The sequence below is a fragment of the Macrobrachium rosenbergii genome, chromosome 9 (assembly GCF_040412425.1).
Source record: "Macrobrachium rosenbergii isolate ZJJX-2024 chromosome 9, ASM4041242v1, whole genome shotgun sequence".
Taxonomy (NCBI): Eukaryota; Metazoa; Arthropoda; class Malacostraca; order Decapoda; family Palaemonidae; genus Macrobrachium; species Macrobrachium rosenbergii.
The window spans coordinates 6,615,162-6,636,608 of NC_089749.1; the positions used below are offsets into that span (position 1 = coordinate 6,615,162).

The 21,447-nt window shown below is 33.7% G+C and overlaps 1 protein-coding gene across 1 annotated transcript in view; it reads right to left on the reverse strand.

Annotated features, from left to right (window-relative positions):
* LOC136841382 (calsenilin) overlaps nucleotides 1-21,447 on the reverse strand; it is a 412,775-nt gene that overhangs the window by 100,830 nt on the left and 290,498 nt on the right. The window contains exon 5 of the mRNA XM_067108293.1: nucleotides 12,678-12,848. Coding sequence (XP_066964394.1) covers nucleotides 12,678-12,848 — 171 coding nt within the window. The remainder of the gene's footprint in view (nucleotides 1-12,677; nucleotides 12,849-21,447) is intronic.

Below are 21,447 nucleotides of genomic sequence, written 5' to 3' on the forward strand. Positions count from 1 at the left end.
CGCTTGAACTTTCTGATGTTCCAATCGCACGACATCCTCAGTAGGGAGACTGTGCCACAGTCCAACGGCGTGAGGAACAAAGGACCTCTGGAACTGAGGAGCTAGGCAGCTAGGTACATTTACAGTATACTGGTGCTGCTGTTCAGCAAATATGGTCCCTCTTGGCAGAAAAGACGAAACATAAAATACTATTCGTCACATCTGAGCACAAAGACTCCTTATTTTTTTTTTAAATGTAGCTTCTTATAGACTTCATGAAGCATAGCAGCCAATCTCTCCGTGGCTTAATTAGGGCATAAGACCCGCATTCTTATAAACATCTTAGTAAAGGGAAAGAAACTCTGAGGAAATTTCATAAACACAAGAACATATATTTTGCTTAATTATAAATTTCAGTTGATAAAAGACATCAAGAATAAAAATAGGGACGTAGATTAAAAAAAGTAAAAAAAAACACTGGTGCTTAATTCTTCGAGGTAGAGATATGCCATGCTTGCATTAGGAAGTGTGTGGAGTTATTTCGAAAGTACATTGACGAACAGTCGACCGCAGGAATAAACAAATCCAGAAATGAACCTGAAGGAGGAATGAATTCTTTTGCTCTTTTATAAGTTTCCAAAGAGAAAATCGTCCTGCTGTTTATCTTGTCCTGAGGATTACAGAGTAATTTGGCAATGTGCTACAAATGAAATGAACTTGATTTGGTTATATTTAGTTGATGAAAACCAACGATTTCTTTTAATACATTTAACCAAAACTGGGAACTCAAATTATATGCGATTACGTTACAATGTATAATGAGTTTTATATTATTATTATTCAGAAAATAAACCCCTATTCCTATGGAAAAACTCTATAGGGGTCATTACCTTGAGATTCGAGGGCCCAAAGAATGTACAATTTAAAGAATGCAAAATAAACTGTTCTTTTCTTAATTTACACATTCTTAGGAGAGGGAATTCTTGCTTCTGTGCTAAAACATCTCATACTCTGACATTATACATCCCATTCCTCGCCAGCAAATCTTTACATTTCTAATATTCTCATCTTATTAGCTCTAATTACAATCACAATTAAGAGCAAAAAAATTCTCGTTCAATCCGCTCACGTTCCTTCAAGTTTCACAGGAAATCTACAGAGGAAACGTCAAGACAAAAAGACACAAATAACCGATAAATCGGATTAGCAAAAATCCAAAAAAGGGAGAAAAAGTAGAGGAACTTTTTCAGAATGACGAAGTCGAGGAAACCACGAATGGGACAGAACACAAATCCATTTTTACTGATGGCAGTCAAAAGAGAGAGATAGGTGGGAGGGTTAAGCAAAAGGATTAAGGTCCTCAGTGGACGGGGGCTTGCAGTGAAGGAACCAAGGACCTTGGGCGATGGTGGGTTGGTGGGAAGGTTAAGCAAAAGGATTAGGGTACTCAGTGGACGAGGCTTGCAGGGAAAGAACCAAGGACCTTGGGCGGTGGTGGGTCTGTGGGAAGGTTAAGCAAAAGGATTAAGGCCCTCAGTGGACGAGGCTTGCAGGGAAAGAACCAAGGACCTTGGGCGGTGGTGGGTCTGTGGGAAGGTTAAGCAAAAGGATTAAGGCCCTCAGTGGACGAGGCTTGCAGGGAAAGAACCAAGGACCTTGGGCGGTGGTGGGTCTGTGGGAAGGTTAAGCAAAAGGATTAAGGTCCTCTGTGGACGAGGCTTGCAGCGAAGGAACCAAGGACCTTGGGCGATGGTGGGTTGGTGGGAAGTTTAAGCAAAAGGATTAAGGTCCTTAGTGGACGAGGCTTGCAGTGAAAGAACCAAGGACCTTGGGCGATGGTGGGTTGGTGGAAAGGTTAAGCAAAAGGATTAAGGTCCTCAGTGGACGAGGCTTGCAGTGAAGGAACCAAGGACATTGGGCGATGGTGGGTTGGTGGGAAGATTAAGCAAAAGGATTAAGGTCCTCAGTGGACGGGGCTTGCAGTGAAGGAACCAAGGACCCTGGGTGATGGCGGGTTGGTGGGAAGGTTAAGCAAAAGGATTAAGGTCCTCAGCGAAGGAATCTAGGACCTCGGAAGCTGGTAGGTTGGGTTGGGATTAAAAGAGGAACTAGCGACCGCGGGCGACCTCTATCTCTCTCTTACGTACCGAAGATGGTCCAGCCGCCGTCTGATCTGTAAGTGAAGACGGGCTGAGAGACACTGTCACCAGGGAGGATGAGGCGTCTCGTCCCACGCGCTGCTGTAAGGAACCGCAGGAGGTCAGAGAGGGTCAAAAAACAATCTTTTTTTTTCAGTCCTATTAAAAGCAGCCAGCAGGGGCATCGTCATCCACACTAGGGTCTGCTGCAGCTGTAGCAGCTGAGGTGGCAGCAGCAGGAAGATGAAGCTGCAGTTACCACAGAGGAGAGAGAGAGAGAGGGAGAGAGAGAGAGAGAGAGGGAGAGAGAGAGAGAGGATGCCCCACAGGAAAAGTTAGAAAAGAACGCCTGTGGGTATTTTAAAATTAAGTGAAATCTAAATTAAGCAGAAAGAATTAGAAGCTGAGGTTACCCCAGAAGAGAGAGAGAGAGAGAGAGAGAGAGAGAGAGAGAGAGAGAGAGAGAATGCTCGGGAAGGGCCTTTTCAGATTTGTCAGACGACAGAACACTTAAGTTTTCCATCGTGTTTTTTTTTTAGGGAACTCAACAGGAAATACACAATTTAGACCACAAATCAAAATATTAAATGATCAATTTAGCTTCTACAGACAAATTACTTTTGGGATATTTACAGTGAAAACTACCAGGATACTGAAGGACACTCCTAATGCAGGCACATCCTGAATGCAGGTCCTATATTTCATCATTCATGCTCCGTAATCCTGCGAATAAGGTTCTCCATAACAAGATAACTTGTATCATAGTTCATTAGGTGAGATTGGATAACTAAGAAGAATATGCAATGATTAAAAAAAGTGTACAAAAGCTGAGCTATTAAGGAAAGAGAGAGAGAGAGAGAGAGAGAGAGAGAGAGAGAGAGAGAGAGAGAGAGAGAGAGAGAGAGAGAGAGGAAAAAAAAAACGCCGTCTGACAGACAAAAGAATTCTAATAAGAAACGCAAGGGTCCATGACAAAAGTGGGAGCAAAAATAGCGTTCTTTATGACAAAAGAATTACACCCCTCCTCCCTCCCACCACCACCACCTCCTCCTCCTCCTCCTCCTCCTCCTCCTCCTCCTCCTTCCCCGTGAACAAAAGGCTTCCCCGCAAGCTTATGAGAAGTAAGAACTTGATTTTTTTTTTCACTCTTCCTTTCTCCATTTTGTGAGGCGTCTGTCTTTACGCCCGCGCGTAATCAGGGCGTCGTGGAAATTCGTCATTTTTTTTTTTTTTGCACCTCAGTCCTTTTCAGAAAGGCTTTTAGACTTTTTTTTTGGCAATAGGACTTTTATCTTTTGATATATTATTATTATTATTATTATTATTATTATTATTATTATTATTATTATTATTATTATTATTATTAAATCTTTTTAACTAAACACATTAGGACTTAGCTTTATATATATACATTATTATTATTATTATTATTATTATTGTTATTATTATTATTATTATTATTATTATTCACTTTAAATCTTTTTAACTAAAAACATTAGGACTTATCTTTTGATATATTATTATTATTATTATTATTATTATTATTATTATTATTATTATTATTATTATTATTATTATTAATATTATTATTATTATCATTATTATTATTATTATTATTATTCACTTTGAATCTCTTTTAACTAAACACATTAGGACTTATCTTTTTATATATTATGTTATTATTATTATTATTATTATTATTATTATTATTATTATTATTATTATTATTATTATTATTATTCATTTTAAATCTTTTTTACCTAAGCACAACGAACGAGAAGAATTCACTAATAAAACACAATCTTTACAATAAAGATTTTGGACCACAAACGCACCTCTCTCTCTCTCTCTCTCTCTCTCTCTCTCTCTCTCTCTCTCTCTCTCTCTCCCCGTAGAGGAAGAACAACAAAAAAGCCTTAAAAAAAAAAAAAAAATAAAGTAAATTGCAAGAGCCCTGGGATGGCCGGACAAAGCCTGTGCGAGACACGGGATGGGGGAAGATAGGATGGGGTCCCCACGCCCCGGGACCAACACGAAACAGATAGCGCAATTATAGGATGCAGGATGCTATAAAAGGGACTTTGTGTCCTGCAGAATTAATGGGAGGGAACCGAGAAGGAAACAGCGAGGCGAAATGACAAAGAAATGACGACGAATGAGAAACGGATTGGTGGACAATGCTTTGAACTGACGTCAGGCAAAAGGAAGAATTTTACCAATATTCAAAATGGTGAGAGAAATGATTGATTTTTTAGGCCCCGTATGCAAATTCACTTTGTGTATATATATGTATATGTATGTATTTATACTTGTATATATACATACAAACACATACACAATATATTTATATATAAATATATATATGTATACAAATAAATATATATGTATATATATATATATATATATATATATATATATATATATATATATATATATATATATATATATATATATATATATATATATATATATATATATATATATATATATATATAGAGAGAGAGAGAGAGAGAGAGAGAGAGAGAGAGAGACAGAGAGAGAGAGAGAGAGAGATACATGTATATGTATGTATTAATACATGTATATACACATACAAACACACACACACAATATATATATATATATATATATATATATATATATATATATATATATATATATATATATATATATATATATATATATTATTTATATATAAATATATGTGTGTATATATATAATAGAGAGAGAGAGAGAGAGAGAGAGAGAGAGAGAGAGAGAGAGAGAGAGAGAGAGAGAGAGACCTAACTTAAAGCTGACGACCCATGGGGAAACTAGGAGAAAGGTTATTCTAGGTCAGGGGAAAATTGTATTCGGAAAGAGGTCGACAATAAAAAAAAAAAAAAATTGTCCCACACTTGGAGAAATGCCAGGAAAAAATAGGACCACCCCAAAAAAACCTGTTCTCGATAACTCTCGTCCAACTGGGAGAGAAAGTAATTTTTTTTTTTACTTCTAGGATTATAAAAGTAAGAAGTTCTTTGATAGGAAATAAACAATCGAAAATCGTACGGAATCCCTTCTCGTTATTTGTGGACTGAACACCCTGTATAACTCTTCCCCCAAGAGAAATATAAGTAGGATAAGTATAACCATTATGCTCTAAGGGATATATACGTTGGTATAAAGAGGATATAACCAGAATCCCAAGTCATAAACCTCGTTATAAACGACGTTATAAACCCTCTTTTAGAACAGATTGCAAGATAACCAGATTTTGAAGCTATATAATGATCCCACATGAGAAATACCAGTAATATAAATATAACCATTATTCTCTAAGGGATACATACGTCCTTATAAAAGGGATATAACCAGAAATCCCAACTTATGAACCTCCTTTCAGAACATATATATCACAAGATATCCAATCTTTGATGTTATACCCAGGGTATGAAAAAATCACAAGTCATCACCTGCTCAAGATTGGACGAATTACTGAGACCCGTAAACTATAAGTCTAAAAAGTTCAGACGAGATTTTTCTTTTCTTTTCGAGGCCCGAGAAAGATTATTCTCAGACTTTCAAGGGATTGCTATGTAATGTTGGGCATGAGGAGACCTTTCAGTTTCATCAAGTTGTGAGAAAAGAGAGAGAGGAGTTCTCGAATATGTGGAAATACTTTAAGGTAAATTTTAGATGTATATCAGATGAATTTTGGTTTGGTTAAGGAAGATATATATATATATATATATATATATATATATATATATATATATATATATATATATATATATATATATATATATTTATATTTGTATATATATATATATATATATATATATATATATATATATATATATTACCTAGTTATTTCCAACTGATCTTATCAATCATCGCAGCATCAGTTAGGAACAAAATTCAGGAAATAATTACTACAAATGCTAATTTGTGAAGCAAAGACACGAACCTAAAATCTGAATAGGAACCAATAACCTTTAAAACAGTCTTCAAATAATACTATGCAATAACATAAATGCACCAATTTAACCCAAATTACCTAAACAGTTAATTATCTCCCAAACTTCCAACGTCTAACCATTACCGGAGCTGCTAATTAATCATCTGGATAATTACTATATATTCCTTAGCCACGTGTTCGCTCTCGACTAGAAAATCCACGAGAAAACGTCAAAAGGAAGCTTCCCAAACCAGACATTTACTCGGTTACAACACTTCCATGCTCCCAACATCTGCTATAAGTGTCACGCCTGATTTATAAGGGAGGCAGTGGCCGTTTTCTCTAACACGACTTGCTATGGGATACTCAAAATATAAACGTGTACCAGTATTAGCTTTGAGGTAAAGCTAATGCATTTAACATTTAGTAGAAAGGTTAAGAATAGAGGAATTAATGCTCAAAATGGTTAATAATGCTATAGATAAAAGATTAAAATTCTCATTTGCAATCGAAAGAAAATAACATCGACAGGGAATTGATGGATTGAAAATGTATCCTACACACTAGCTAATATTTGAATTAATCATTTTTTTGGGGCGATAATAAAAAGGTGTTTTCGTAAAAATGGCATTGAGAGAGAGAGAGAGAGAGAGAGAGAGAGAGAGAGAGAGAGAGAGAGAGAGACTGTATTTTGTTCCTTTGATGAAACTCTAAAAATTTGTTACCATTGATTTGATAAACATCCCCATTAGTTATATACTCTAGCTCAAGTCTGTCTTTTGTTTACTATTATTATTATTATTATTATTATTATTATTATTATTACAGAAGACGCGTTTCTTATTCCCATGAAACAATTCATAAAGGCTCAACCAATTCAATGGACATATGAGCTCAATTAATGAAATGTTAAGGAAATGAAAAGCCTTTCCTATTACAATTAACTCTCTCTCTCTCTCTCTCTCTGTGGTACCAACCGAGCCTCTTCCTTTTCTTCTTCTTCTTCTTCTTCTTCTTCTTCTTCTTCTTCTTCTTCTTCTTCTTCTTCTTCTTCCCAGAATTCGGCACGGGACACGAGGCAATTTTCTGCTCGCTAGTTTTGTGCAAGTCGCCATTTCGCGGCATTTAAAATGTTTTCCCGTGGACGCTAGCGTCCTTGCGAATTAGAACTAGCTCTGGTTTTGCACAAATTTATTATTATTATTATTATTATTATTATTATTATTATTATTATTATTATTATTATTATTATTATTATTATTATTATTATTATTATCATGTGTAATAAAAATCCACAATTATATAGTAAACAGTCTTGTACGTACCAATACAGTTTACTATATAAATGTGGATATTTATTACACAAAATAATAATAATAATAATAATAATAATAATAATAATAATAATAATAATAATAATAATAATAATATTGTCTTGTTAAAGAGAATGGCAGCATCAGTGGAATCGATTTTATATAAGGTCTTTTGAATTCCACTGGTTGAAAAAGAGTCGCCTACCTTCAAATAATAATAATAATAATAATAATAATAATAATAATAATAATAATAATAATAATAATAATAATAATAATAACAACGCAATTTTCTTATTTTTCTTATTGTAAAGACTATCTACGCCTTGTAAAAACACACTTCTTTTTTTATTCGAGAAACAAAAACACGAACTTAAAGAAACATTACTCTAAGTTACTTCACGTAATGAACTGGTATTTTCCTTTCGTCGGGTCATTAAAAATTCAGATGCAATTTCTTTTGTGGCTTTCCTCGGAAGTACGAAAAATATCCTAAGTGACGCATGTGCCTGTGTATGAATTATTAGGAGAGAGAGAGAGAGAGAGAGAGAGAGAGAGAGAGAGAGAGAGAGAGAGAGAGAGAGAGAGAGAGAGAGCGTTTGTCTTAGGAGGGAGCAATCAATTTAAGGAAAAATAAATTCTTATCCTTGGACAAAAAGGAAAACTATTTTAAGAGTGAAATGAAAGGAGAGAGAGAGAGAGAGAGAGAGAGAGAGAGAGAGAGAGAGAGAGAGAGAGAGAGAGAGAGAGAGAGAGAGAGAGAGATATGCCTTAGAAAGGAATAAGCAAGATAAGAAATAATACATTTTTATCCTCAGACGAAAAAGGAAAACTTTTGTTAAATGAGAGAGAGAGAGAGAGAGAGAGAGAGAGAGAGAGAGAGAGAGAGAGAGAGAGAGAGAGAGAGAGAGAGAGAGAGAGCTGTCTTAGAAAGGAGAAAAAAATAAGGACAAATAAATTCTTATCCTCAGACGAAAATGGAGAACATTTTTAAGAGTGAAATAAAATTAGGTAAGAGAGAGAGAGAGAGAGAGAGAGAGAGAGAGAGAGAGAGAGAGAGAGAGAGAGAGAGAGAGAGAGCAATCCCCCCAAACACATCTATACCCAGGAAGAGAATAAGGTGTCAACCTGCAATTATTATTAAGAAAGGTTCTGGGGGAAGGGGGGAGGGGAACCTCTTTCCCCCCTTCCCATTATCCCAGAGACACTCAGGGAAGCACTGAACTAAGATTGTGCTGGCGACTGGATGCTTAAGGCGTGTCTGGAGGTACGGTTTTCATTGTAAATAGAGAAGAAGTGAATATAAATTATTGGTTTTTAATATTTTTGGCCATTCAGGAAGCCAAAATTTAATTCCTGTTTATCTAGCATCATTGTTACTGATGACAGTGTCTAAATCACATAGCAGATTGCTGTGCAAAGGACTTATAGTCACTGGGGTCCTAATGTTTAATATATTTTTCAGTTAAAAATCAGATAGATAGGAAATCTCTCTCTCTCTCTCTCTCTCTCTCTCTCTCTCTCTCTCTCTCTCTCTCTCTCTTTCTATCTCTTTATATCTATATATAAAATATAAAAATACATACATACATTATACATATATATATATATATATATATATATATATATATATATATATATATATATATATATATATATATATATATATATATATATATATTTATATATATGTATACAAGTATGCCGGACATATGTTCATATGTTTATATATTGCACAAAACCTGCTTCTTTGGATAAAGAAACATCCATACACGTATAGAAGAGATGCATAAAAAATTACCAGAATATTCATATTAATTCATCTCAAATGAATCCCAAATGAAAAAAATTCATATAAATAATAATCAAAGTATGATACACGTGACAAATAAACATTAACCACTATTTACTTAGTGATTCTCTCACGAGCTGACGGGACCCTCTCCCCTGAATTACTCTCTAATTACAAAAGTCATTAAAACAAGCGTAATTAACATCCCCTGGTTTCCCAAGAAATGTAATATTTCACATCAAATCCGATAATGGAGTTTGTCTTGATACGTAGCTGATAATTAGATTTAGTTAACTGACTATAGTCAATTAGATTTCTGAGGAAAATTTGGCTTCTTTTCGAGCTATCCATAAAAAGAATATTTGTTTTATTTATTTTAAATAAATTTTGAGAAGAAAATTTATATCAATAGATATAAATTTTGATACTAAGCTGATAATTAGATTTAGTTAACATACCCAATTCATTTACATTTCTGAGGAAAATGTGTTTTTTTTCGAGGTATCAGTAAAAGGAATATTTTTTTTACTAATTTTAATTTAAATGAATTTTCAGAAGAAAATTTATATCTACATATATAAATTTCGATATTAAACTGAGAATTAGATTTAGTTAACTGACCCAATTCATTTACATTTCTGAGGGAATTGTGGTTTTTACAAGGTATCTATAAAAGGAATATTTTTTTACTAATTTTACATAAATTTTCAGAACAAAATTGATTGCAGTAAATATGAGAAATTTTGAATAAAGCAAAGGAAATTCATGTAACAAATTCGTTATTAAACTTGACGCATGCGCAATGACCGAGAATTAAGTGGGCCATTTGTAAATACAATTTGATAAGAACTTGATATATGATTTAGTAGGTATCAATTTTTTTTTTTATAAAATTCAGAATTAATTAAAATAGATTTCCAGTGATAAGTTCAAATGCGTTTTGTATTGGTCATCAATAAATGAGAGAGAGAGAGAGAGAGAGAGAGAGAGAGAGAGAGAGAGAGAGAGAGAGAGAGAGAGAGAGAGAGAGAGAGGCACTGAGTTCATACTTGGTACAGTGGTCAGCAATGTGGTGAGTTGTGTGTTAAAATCTTATTCCTTTCTATTTTACTAAAATAAAATTGATCTCATTTTAACATGTATATATATATATATATATATATATATATATATATATATATATATATATATATATATATATATATATATTAGTACATACCTATATGTGTATATATATTTATGTATATATATACACACAAGGAGAGAGAGAGAGAGAGAGAGAGAGAGAGAGAGAGAGAGAGAGAGAGAGAGAGAGAGAGAGAGAGAGAGAGAGAGAGAGAGAGAGAATAAATAAAATCCCGTTTTGTTTATTCATCAGTAACCCACAACGAGAAGACATAAAAATAATAATTACATGTTTAGACGATTAGTGATGATTAGTTCCCCGTTGAGAAGTTTAAGCTATGATACAGAAGAATTGCAACACTAAAATAACACCGTTTTGATTTTCAAAAACCATTCTCTGAGCAGACAGAGGGATTCGTCATATGGATCAACAAAAATATATAGTGACTGGTAATTTTAAATGATTTATCTCGAGAAATTATTTGATTATTGCAATTATTGCGTTATAATGCAGTAGTAGAGAGTTAAAGTAAAATATATTAAAGTTGTAGAACTTAATAACCAGATTTATAAGGACAAGAAAATTAAATAACTTTGCTAATATCACTGATTCTTATGGAAAACGAAATAGAAGTGATTCTTAGCTAAAAAATCTCCAAATTTCCGCGAGAGTAACTTATAGGACCCAAAGTTATGCAGTAAGTGATGTAACGCTGTCTAGGAACAAGTATGTAAATTAAAATAAATTTTCTGAATGTATTAATACATTGTGTATCTTTGGTGTCATAAATTATGCTTTATATGGATATGTAAATATACTGTGAGCTTGCCGATTTATTTTTATATTTTCCCAGTAAAATCATACGAAATCTATTTGACATACTCTTATATACTAACAAAAAAAAAAGTCTAAATTACCTATTTATTATTTGTAATGGTTCACTAACACTGACAATACTAAATGTACGTAATTTGTAGATAATGACAAAAAATCATCTGATTTGTGTTTGAATAGTAAAAATGATTTACTGCTCCTAAGATTAACTGGTTTATAGGAATTCATGATTTATTTTCAAGAACGATTATGATTTAATATTTTAGAAAGCAATTTGGGATAAACTGACTTATAAGAAATTTAGTGAAAACTCTTTATCTCATTGTGACACGACATTAGGATTCATTATCATCAATGTCTCTTTTAATTTTTAAATCTTCATTTAGAAAAATTTTCATTCTGTAGTTTCATTATGAGGCACTCGATTTATTTCTAGAACGAATAAAATTTCTATTTTGGAAAGCAATTTGGGATATACTGACTTACAAAGAGATTTAGTGAAAATATTACCAGTTTTTCGCGTGATTCTGCAAAACTCTTTAAGATAACGATGGCTTGCAATTAAGATTCACCAGAAATATTATGTCTCCCTTAATTTTTAAAGTTTACATTTAAAATCTTCATTTAGTAATTTCATTATCAGGAAGACGGTTTAGTTTAGTTTTTAAAGGGACAATTTATTTAGCGATACAAAGCCGTTTAATTTGCTTAATATTCCTGTAAAATTTAGCAGTTACCCGATAAAATCGATAAACAAGATATGGTGCATTTTTTTCTCGATTTAGCAGTTACCAGATAAAATCGATAAACAAGATATGGTTAATTTATTCTCGATTTAGCAGTTACCCGATAAAATCGAAGAGCGAGATATGATAAAAATTTTTTATGTATAATAATTTTATTCAGTCAACTATAATTTTACGATAGACTAAAAAAACTGGTAATCTCTCAATATATACTTTATGATCTCATGATATTTTTTATTACTTGTTGAAGAGAACGCTTCCCCCCCTAACGCAAAAAAGGGGGGGAGGGGGAGGGTGACTTAAAAAAAAAAAAGTAAAATGTAAAAACACAAAATAAAAGCTTGCTCGCTAGCGATGATGTAAAAAAAAAAATCACGTATCTACCAAAAGAAAAACAAATAAAACAATCAACGACTCTGCCTGCCTCGAGAAGCCCAAGACACTGATATATATATATATATATATATATATATATATATATATATATATATATATATATACACACACACAAATACACAAACACCAAACAAACGAACAAACGACCAAACAAACACAAACACACACACACACATAAATATATATTCCTAAAAAAAAAAGAAAAAAAAAAAAGGTGGCAGCATGGTGGTGGTGTTGGCGATTGTGGTGGTGACTGTGTTGGTGGCGGTGGCGATTGGCGACGGTGGTGTTCTCTATGAATCTAACTCTAGATCTCTAGCCAACAAAACCTTCTAAGGTTAACATTCAAACGGGGTGTTCTCGAGAGAAGAAAAAGACATTACCTCCGAGGCCTCACTAACCCTGTGACTTACATGTCTGTTGTGACAATTCCTGCCCATCAGTTCGTGCACAGACGAGACGATGTCTGTGAGCTCCGCCTTCGTGATGCAGCCGTCTCCGTTCACGTCGTACAGCTTGAAGGCGAACTTCAGCTTGTCGTAGGCGCTGCCCCTCAGCAGCTGGGATAGGCTGACGAGGAGGTCCTGCGGAGTATGCAAAGCGGGCGGTTAGGTCGGCGTAGGTGATGTGGGGGGGAATATGTCAGGTTTAGTTATCTGATTTTGGTAGGATTTTAGCACGTCAGAATTGAACGTTTGGAGTCAGCGATACGCATGTAGAGAAACTAGGTCTCTCTCTCTCTCTCTCTCTCTCTCTCTCTCTCTCTCTCTCTCTCTCCAACTCTATAATCTCCATGCTGTCCAAATCATTATTTGTTGATGGAAATATCTTAGTGAAGTTTTGAATATTTTTTATATGCTATTAAAGTGATTATCAAGTTGCATACATGCATATATATACATATACATATATACAGTATGTATATGTATATATATACATTTATATATATATGTATATATATACATATATATACCTATATATATATACAGTATACATGTACATATGATCGTGTATTCCTGTATGACACCTTCTCTCTTTATCTTTGCACGAATAAACACAATTACACTGTACAGAAACTTCATACAGTTAAAAAAGAATTTTTAAGAGGGTATGCTAATTAAACTTATTATCCAGAGAAAGCTATACAATGAGCGAGTATTCAAACTCCCTTGAAAAAGTGTGGATAGCTTATGGAAACGCACATCTGCAAATTAATGACAATTTGCTTAGAGAGAGAGAGAGAGAGAGAGAGAGAGAGAGAGAGAGAGAGAGAGAGAGAGAGAGAGAGATTAATTTAATCAGGCATTGCCATACATAACCCATATGACAATGCGTGGAATAATTTTTGCTTGATATCCTGCTTATGTTGCTCTCTCTCTCTCTCTCTCTCTCTCTCTCTCTCTCTCTCTCTCTATATATATATATATATATATATATATATATATATATATATATATATATATATATATATATATAATGTATGTACATATTTATGTAAATATATATATATATATAATATATACATATAAATATTTATATATATATATATATTATATATATACACATATATATATATATATGTATATGTATATATATGCATTTCATAACTAATATCTATTTTACAATTCAATATCAAGTAACGCACTTCACTCAACAGCTGATTCAACTCCACGTTGAAAAACACATTCCTTCCCCACTCCTAAAATACTCCTTCTTCAACTTACCAGCAAAACAAACAACACAAACAAAAGCACAAACACTCAAACAACGGCGCACAAACATTCCTCAATTCGCCAGCAGCCCAAATAGCACAAACAGGGCACAAACACACACCAGCACACACAAACTAAGGGCTCCTGTATCAAATTCACAAAAATGGACGAGCTCGCTGGGCGTCATTCATTTCTCAAGGGTGTGCTGTCTTACCATACCTTGCGTCCGCTGCTACAGTAGTTTTACATGGGAGAATTAAGGGTGATGTGTGTACCAGTTGGGAGAATTAAGGGGTGGGAGTTGTCCCTCTCTCTGTTTCTCTTTCTCTCTCTCTCTTTCTCTCTTTCCACACATGGATAATAATAATAATAATAATAATAATAATAATAATAATAATAATAATAATATGTATACAGTAAATGATAGAACGCTCTCTCTCTCTCTCTCTCTCTCTCTCTCTCTCTCTCTCTCTCTCTCTCTCTCTCTCTCTTGTTTCCACACACGAATAATAATAATAATAAAAATAATAATAATAATAATAATAATAATAATAATAATATGTATACAGTAAATGACAGAAAGCTCTCTCTCTCTCTCTCTCTCTCTCTCTCTCTCTCTCTCTCTCTATTTCCACACACGAATAATAATAATAATAATAATAATAATAATAATAATAATAATAATAATAATAATAACATGTATACAGTAAGTGACAGCACGCTCTCTCTCTCTCTCTCTCTCTCTCTCTCTCTCTCTCTCGCTCCACATAAAAACAGTAATAAGATCAACAACATATGTACACAGTAAAAGACAATTTCTCCAAATTGACAAAGCATTTCTGCTTTAAATGCAAATACAGCGTATCTGCCTATTATTTCTTAAGAACTAACTCCACTTTCTGCAAAGTGCTTTGCGTTGCGGTAATGGAAACCTCAAATTTAATACATTCGCCTAAAACACCAGTATTACTGGATGGATATAAATGCAGTTATTATTATTATTATTATTATTATTATTATTATTATTATTATTATTATTCAGAAGCTGAACCCTATTCATATGGAACAAGTCCACCAAAGGGGCCACTGACTTGAAATTCAAGCTTCCAAAAATTATTATTATTATTATTATTATTATTATTATTATTATTATTATTATTATTATTATTATTATTATTATTATTATTCAGAAGCTGAACCCTATTCATATGGAACAAGCCCACCAAAGGGGACACTGACTTGAAATTCAAGCTTCAAAAAAAAAAGAATTTATTATTATTATTATTATTAATATTATTATTAATATTATTATTATTACTATTATTATTATTATTATTATTATTATTATTATTCAGACGCATGGGAGAAAGGGAATATGAAAGGAGGTACAGTCAAAGAAACGAAAGGGGTTGCAGCTAGGGGCCGAAGGCACGCCGCACAGAACCTTAAGTAATGCCTACAGTACACCGCATGAGGTGCTTTCTAAGTTAAACTCGGCAAGGAAATATTTCTATGCCAATATCCTCCGTATTGTTAAAATTGCCTTGAATACTATGAAATATTCCACGTAATTTTGTATCCTCTCCAAATTACCCGACAAAAATAGCTCTCGCGTACAATCATTTCTCAATTATTTCTCCTTCATTAGCGTCATTCCTGAAGAAGCCTCGTAACCAGAGGCTTAACAGTCGCATGAATTATCTCTTAAATTATCTCTCCTTTGTAATTACATCTCTCTTATCTCTTCAATTATCTCTCCTTCGTAATTACATCTCTCGTTGGGTGTACTCCTCTTTGGAGAGGAAAATAACGCGGTGTATAAATAATCAGATATTAGAAGTAAATTTTTTGTTTATATTTATGGCCTGTAAATTATTACATACAGCCCCTGGTGTTTGTATATGGCGATAATAATAATGAAATAGGACGTACAAATGAGAGAGAGAGAGAGAGAGAGAGAGAGAGAGAGAGAGAGAGAGAGAGAGAGAGAGAGAGAGACATTTCTTTTATATTTATTCTCTATATATTTCTTCATGCAGGCCCAGGTGTTGTTATAAAGCTATATTGGTAATAAAAAAGAATTTATAAATGAGTGAAGTACAGAGAGAGAGAGAGAGAGAGAGAGAGAGAGAGAGAGAGAGAGAGAGAGACATTTTTTTCATATTTATGGTTTATATATTCCTACATACTGGCAGTGGTGTTTGGATAAAACAATACTAATTATCAAAGATAAATCTACAAATGAGAGAGAGAGAGAGAGAGAGAGAGAGAGAGAGAGAGAGAGAGAGAGAGAGAGAGAGAGAGAGAGAGACATTTCTTTTATATTTATGGTTTATATATTCCTACATCCCGGCAGTGGTGTTTGGATAAGACAATACTAATTATCAAAGATAAATCTACAAATGAGAGAGAGAGAGAGAGAGAGAGAGAGAGAGAGAGAGAGACACACACAAAATACAAAATAGCAGACAGAGAAAGTACAAAATAACAGAGAGACAAAACACAAAATTACAGAAAGACAAAAGTCAATAACCACGTACTCGAAAGCCCTGGCGCGAACACATGACACAGAAACGAAAGACCTGCGCATATTGGCATCGAAATGAACCTTGTCCATTTCCCTGTACAGGTAAAAGTTAACAAAAGCGAACACAGACTGAGTGATTGGCCTCCCTCCATAGCTGTCAGGTGCCATCGTATACTCGTCCGGCAATTGTGAACTGGACTTTACGTACTGTTTTCATAAGGATGAAAATCCCCTGCGCGTAGCCAGTCCCCCCCCAGAGGATGTCGTGCGATTGGAACTTTGGCAGAAGTTCAAGCGAGAACGACACACAGGTAAACCTTTCCTGGTCTGTCCAAGAGCGAGAGACCGTGCTGGCATGAGGCCAGTTTAAACTAAACATCAGTTAACTAACATTAATATTAAAATTATTGGTTTTTTTATCAAGCTTCGTAGTAGGGAACTGAATCCTTTTCGTGACGAGAAGGACACACGGGTGAACTCTTTACTGGCTGTTCTAGAGAAAGAGGCCGTGCTGGCAAGAGGCCAGTTTAAACATAACATCAGTTAACTAACAATTATATTAAAATGGTTTTTTTTTATATCAAGTTTTGTGGTAGGGAAATCCTTTTTTGTGTCGAGGACACTGGTAAACCTTTTCTGATCTGTCCAAGAGCGAAAGACAGTGCTAGCATAAAGCCAGTTTAAACTAACCACAAGTAAACTAACAATAATATTAAAACGAGTTTTTCTATATATATAAAGCTTTGGCATAAGACCAGCTTAATTAACTAAAACACAGTAATGATTGTTTATTGTCAAGCTTCGCGGTAGGAACCTGAATCTTCCCTCTGACGAGAAATATTCCTCCGCCTTTCAGGGATCCTTTCCCAAGCACAGGAAGAAAAAGGGACAGGAGTCTTGGGAAACCTCATGGGAGAACCTTGGTACAATAACCAGAAAAAGAGAAATTACATGCCGGGATGATGAGAAACTGCCCCTTTGAGGAAGGCAAATTTGGCCGCGCGCGTAACACACAAGGAGCTTCAAGAGAAAGGGAACTACAGTCTTTTTGCTTATGCCTGGTTATTATTATTATCATTATTATTATTATTATTATTATTATTATTATTATTATTATTATTCCGAAGATGAACCCTATTCATATGGAACAAGCCCACCACAGGGGCTATTCACTTGAAATTCAAGCTTCAAAAATATTATTATTATTATTATTATTATTATTATTATTATTATTATTATTATTATTATTATTATTATTCAGAAGGTGAACCTTATTCATATGGAACAAGCCCACCAGAGGGGGCCATTGACTTGAAATTCAAGCTCCCCAAAAATATTATTATTATTATTATTATTATTATTATTATTATTATTATTATTATTATTATTATTATTATTATTATTATTATTATTCAGAAGATGAACCCTATTCATATGGAACAAGCCCATCACAGGGGCCATTCACTTGAAATTCAAGCCCCCCCAAAAATATTATTATTATTATTATTATTATTATTATTATTATTATTATTATTATTATTATTATTATTATTATTATTATTCAGAAGATGAACCTTATTTATATGGAACAAGCCCACCACAGGGGCCACTGACTTGAAATTCCAGCTTCCGAAGAACATTAAGGTGTTTACTCGAAAGAACTAACAGAAGTTAACTGAAAATATAGAAAGAGATCAGTTACTAAAAAAACAGATAAATTAAAAAATAAATAAATGAATAAATAAAAATGAATGTACAACATTTGGCATTTGTAGGTCGAATTGCCCAAGTCCTATTGTGGGGGGGACTTTCAAGACGGGTCATGTCTGAGTGACAGGATGCTAGCAGACCTTCGCTGCCTGGGATACTGGTAGAGATTGTTATTTCCAAATCCAGGGGCATTTTAAATTCACACTAGAAAACTTTTCCACGTCAAATGAAAATAAATCATTTAATATATAAATATTTCATTTCTTCAAGAACAGTATTAATTTCTTTTGATTTAATGGGAGATTAAATTTGTAAGTTATTATGAATGCTGATGTTCTTGAGAGTCCTTTGATTATGAAGTTTAGTATACATAATTTCTTCAGTATTAAGTACCTTCATCTAACAGGGGGTGGCTCCGGGAGAGAGAGAGAGAGAGAGAGAGAGAGAGAGAGAGAGAGAGAGAGAGAGAGAGAGAGAGAGAGAGAGTTATTTACACTAGATATGAGCAATGCCCAAATCTTAAAATGCCAGAGAGAGAGAGAGAGAGAGAGAGAGAGAGAGAGAGAGAGAGAGAGAGAGAGAGAGAGAGAGAGAGAGAGAGAGAATTATCAACACCCATATACAAGCAATGCCTAAATCTTAAAACGCCGGATAAAAGGACCAATATACAAAGTCCCCATTACTCAGCAAGCTTTTTCAGTGTAACAATTTCACACACACAAAATAAACAAACAAATAAATAAAACTAAGTATAAGTAACAAAAAGTACAGAAAGGAGAAAAGTATAGGTATAAATATAAATATAAGGATAAGTATAAGTATCAGAAAATACAGAAAGAAGAAAAGTATAAGTATAAGGATAAGTATAAGTATCAGAAAGTACTGAGTACTTATTGCATTAGCAGTGGCGTCTGGTGGTTCCTTGTCTAGTTAACGTAATTCTATCGGCCACTCCTCCTCTCCTGTGAAGGGTAAGGCGAGTTGAGGGGAGGGGGAAGGGAAGGGGGAAGGGGGATGGGTCTGAAATGCGGCTAAAGTTATGATAATTTAACCCTCACCCACCTCTGGAATTTTGGACGCGGGGTGTCAAGGTGGGTCAACTCTGTTGCCTTATTTTCCTAAAGGGTTTAGATTCATGTTTCCTGGTGATGTGTTGTTTACTATTTTGATGGAGTGTTTAGTACATATTTAAGTTTAATTATAATGTTTATATATACATATATATATATATATATCGTAAGTCTAAAAATAAAATTAAGTTTAATCAATTGACTACAGTATTTCTGATCTTGTTAAGAAATATGTAACCACATAACTGCATTTGAGATTAATTTGGAAGTACCTCTGCCTTCACGTTCAATAAAATCAATAAATTATATAACATAATAATACCAAATAAATAAATATAAAAATAAATATGCGATCTTTAAAATGTACACCAAACAAGAGTATAAACATTAAACACCACTGGTTTATATAGAACCCTAAAAAACCTGATGGTTGGTTAAAACATTAGACGAGGTTTAATCACACGAAGCGGCAAACTGAATTACGATCTCATTACTGTAATTAGAGGAAACTGAAAAATTAATATTCGAGTTCATTAACAGTAGACTGTAGTTAATTAAGAACAAATTTATAAACTGAGAGATTTCTAGGAAATGGAGTAATGAGTCTATATCACGTCATATCATTATACCCCCACTGTTGTCATCTAGATTGGCCAATGTCCTATTAAAATAGAGAAAAATTGCAAATCAAATCTTTATCAAGTTCACACGAGCCATGACTCAAATTTATAAAGAGAATTAGCAAATTTTAGGAAATGATGTAATGAATCTCTATCAAATAATTTCACTGTACCAAAACTGTTATCATCTACACTGGCCAATATCTTATTTAAATAAAAAAATTGCAAATCAAATCTTTATCAAGTTCACACGAGCCATGACTCAAATATATAAAAAAATAACTAGCTACTTTTAGGAAATGATGTAATGAATCTATATCAAATAATTAGAACTAGCGGTTTGCAGGAAATGATGCAATGAATCTCTATCACATCATTTTATTATATACCACAAATGTTATCATCTATTCTGCCCTAAAATGGAAAAATGCAGTATATATCTGTAAAATTTTCGAAACTGAGATATGCCACCCATTGGGCTCTTGAAACACAAAATACATAAGTTACTGCAGTTTCAGAATGACTCTTCAATGCTTTCCACGAGTATTTAGGGGGTCCCATTTGCAGTTTCAGAATGATCTTTTAATGCTTTATTTAGGGGGTCACATTTGCAGTTTCAGAACGATTCTTCAATGCTTTATTTAGGGGGTCCCATTTGCAGTTTCAGAACGATTCTTCAATGCTTTATTTAGGGGGTCCCATTTGCAGTTTCAGAATGATTCTTCAATGCTTTATTTAGGGGGTCCCATTTGCAGTTTCAGTATGATTCTTCAATGCTTTATTTAGGGGGGTCCCATTTGCAGTATCTGCAAAATCATTAGCAAGGCAAGGGAAAACTGCAGTATCGACCATTTTTCCCAGTTTTGTATTTTTGCAGACACTGCAGTCTTCCAGTTTAGGGCAGTATTACAGCCAGTGTCCCATTAACAAAGAGAGAGAAATTTGATCCTTAAGTTCATATAAGCGAAGATTCAGTTTCACGAATATGCCCAAAAGTAAAAAAAAAAATGAATAACAAATTGTGGTCTCTATATTCCTTGGCTAATTCCGCGTGGGCAGGGAATCAGCTAATGCTTCGTTGCGCGCCTCGCGAATTTAAACATGCAGTGTTTCGCCTTTAATATAACGGTATTCCAAACGCGGGGCGGTAATTCTCCTGCGCAGATTCTTTCGTGGTAAGGGAAAAGGTATTTTAGAATTTCATAATATTTTTGTCATCCAAAACGAAGGGGGATGTTAGTGATAAATATATCGGTTTGTTATCGGGTTTGCTACAATAGCCGCGAGTACAAGGTTTTGTGTACATTACTGAACCTCAGTCAAGGAAATATACTGTACACAAAAAATAGTTAAACATACAAATTTATATATATTATATATATATATATAAACGTATATTATATCTGTCTATTTAATATATATAAATATATATTTATAATTAAATAGACAGATCTAATATCCGTTATATATATATAATATATATAAATTTGTATGTTTTACTATTTTTTGTGTACAGTATATTTCCTTGACACACTCAAAGTAAC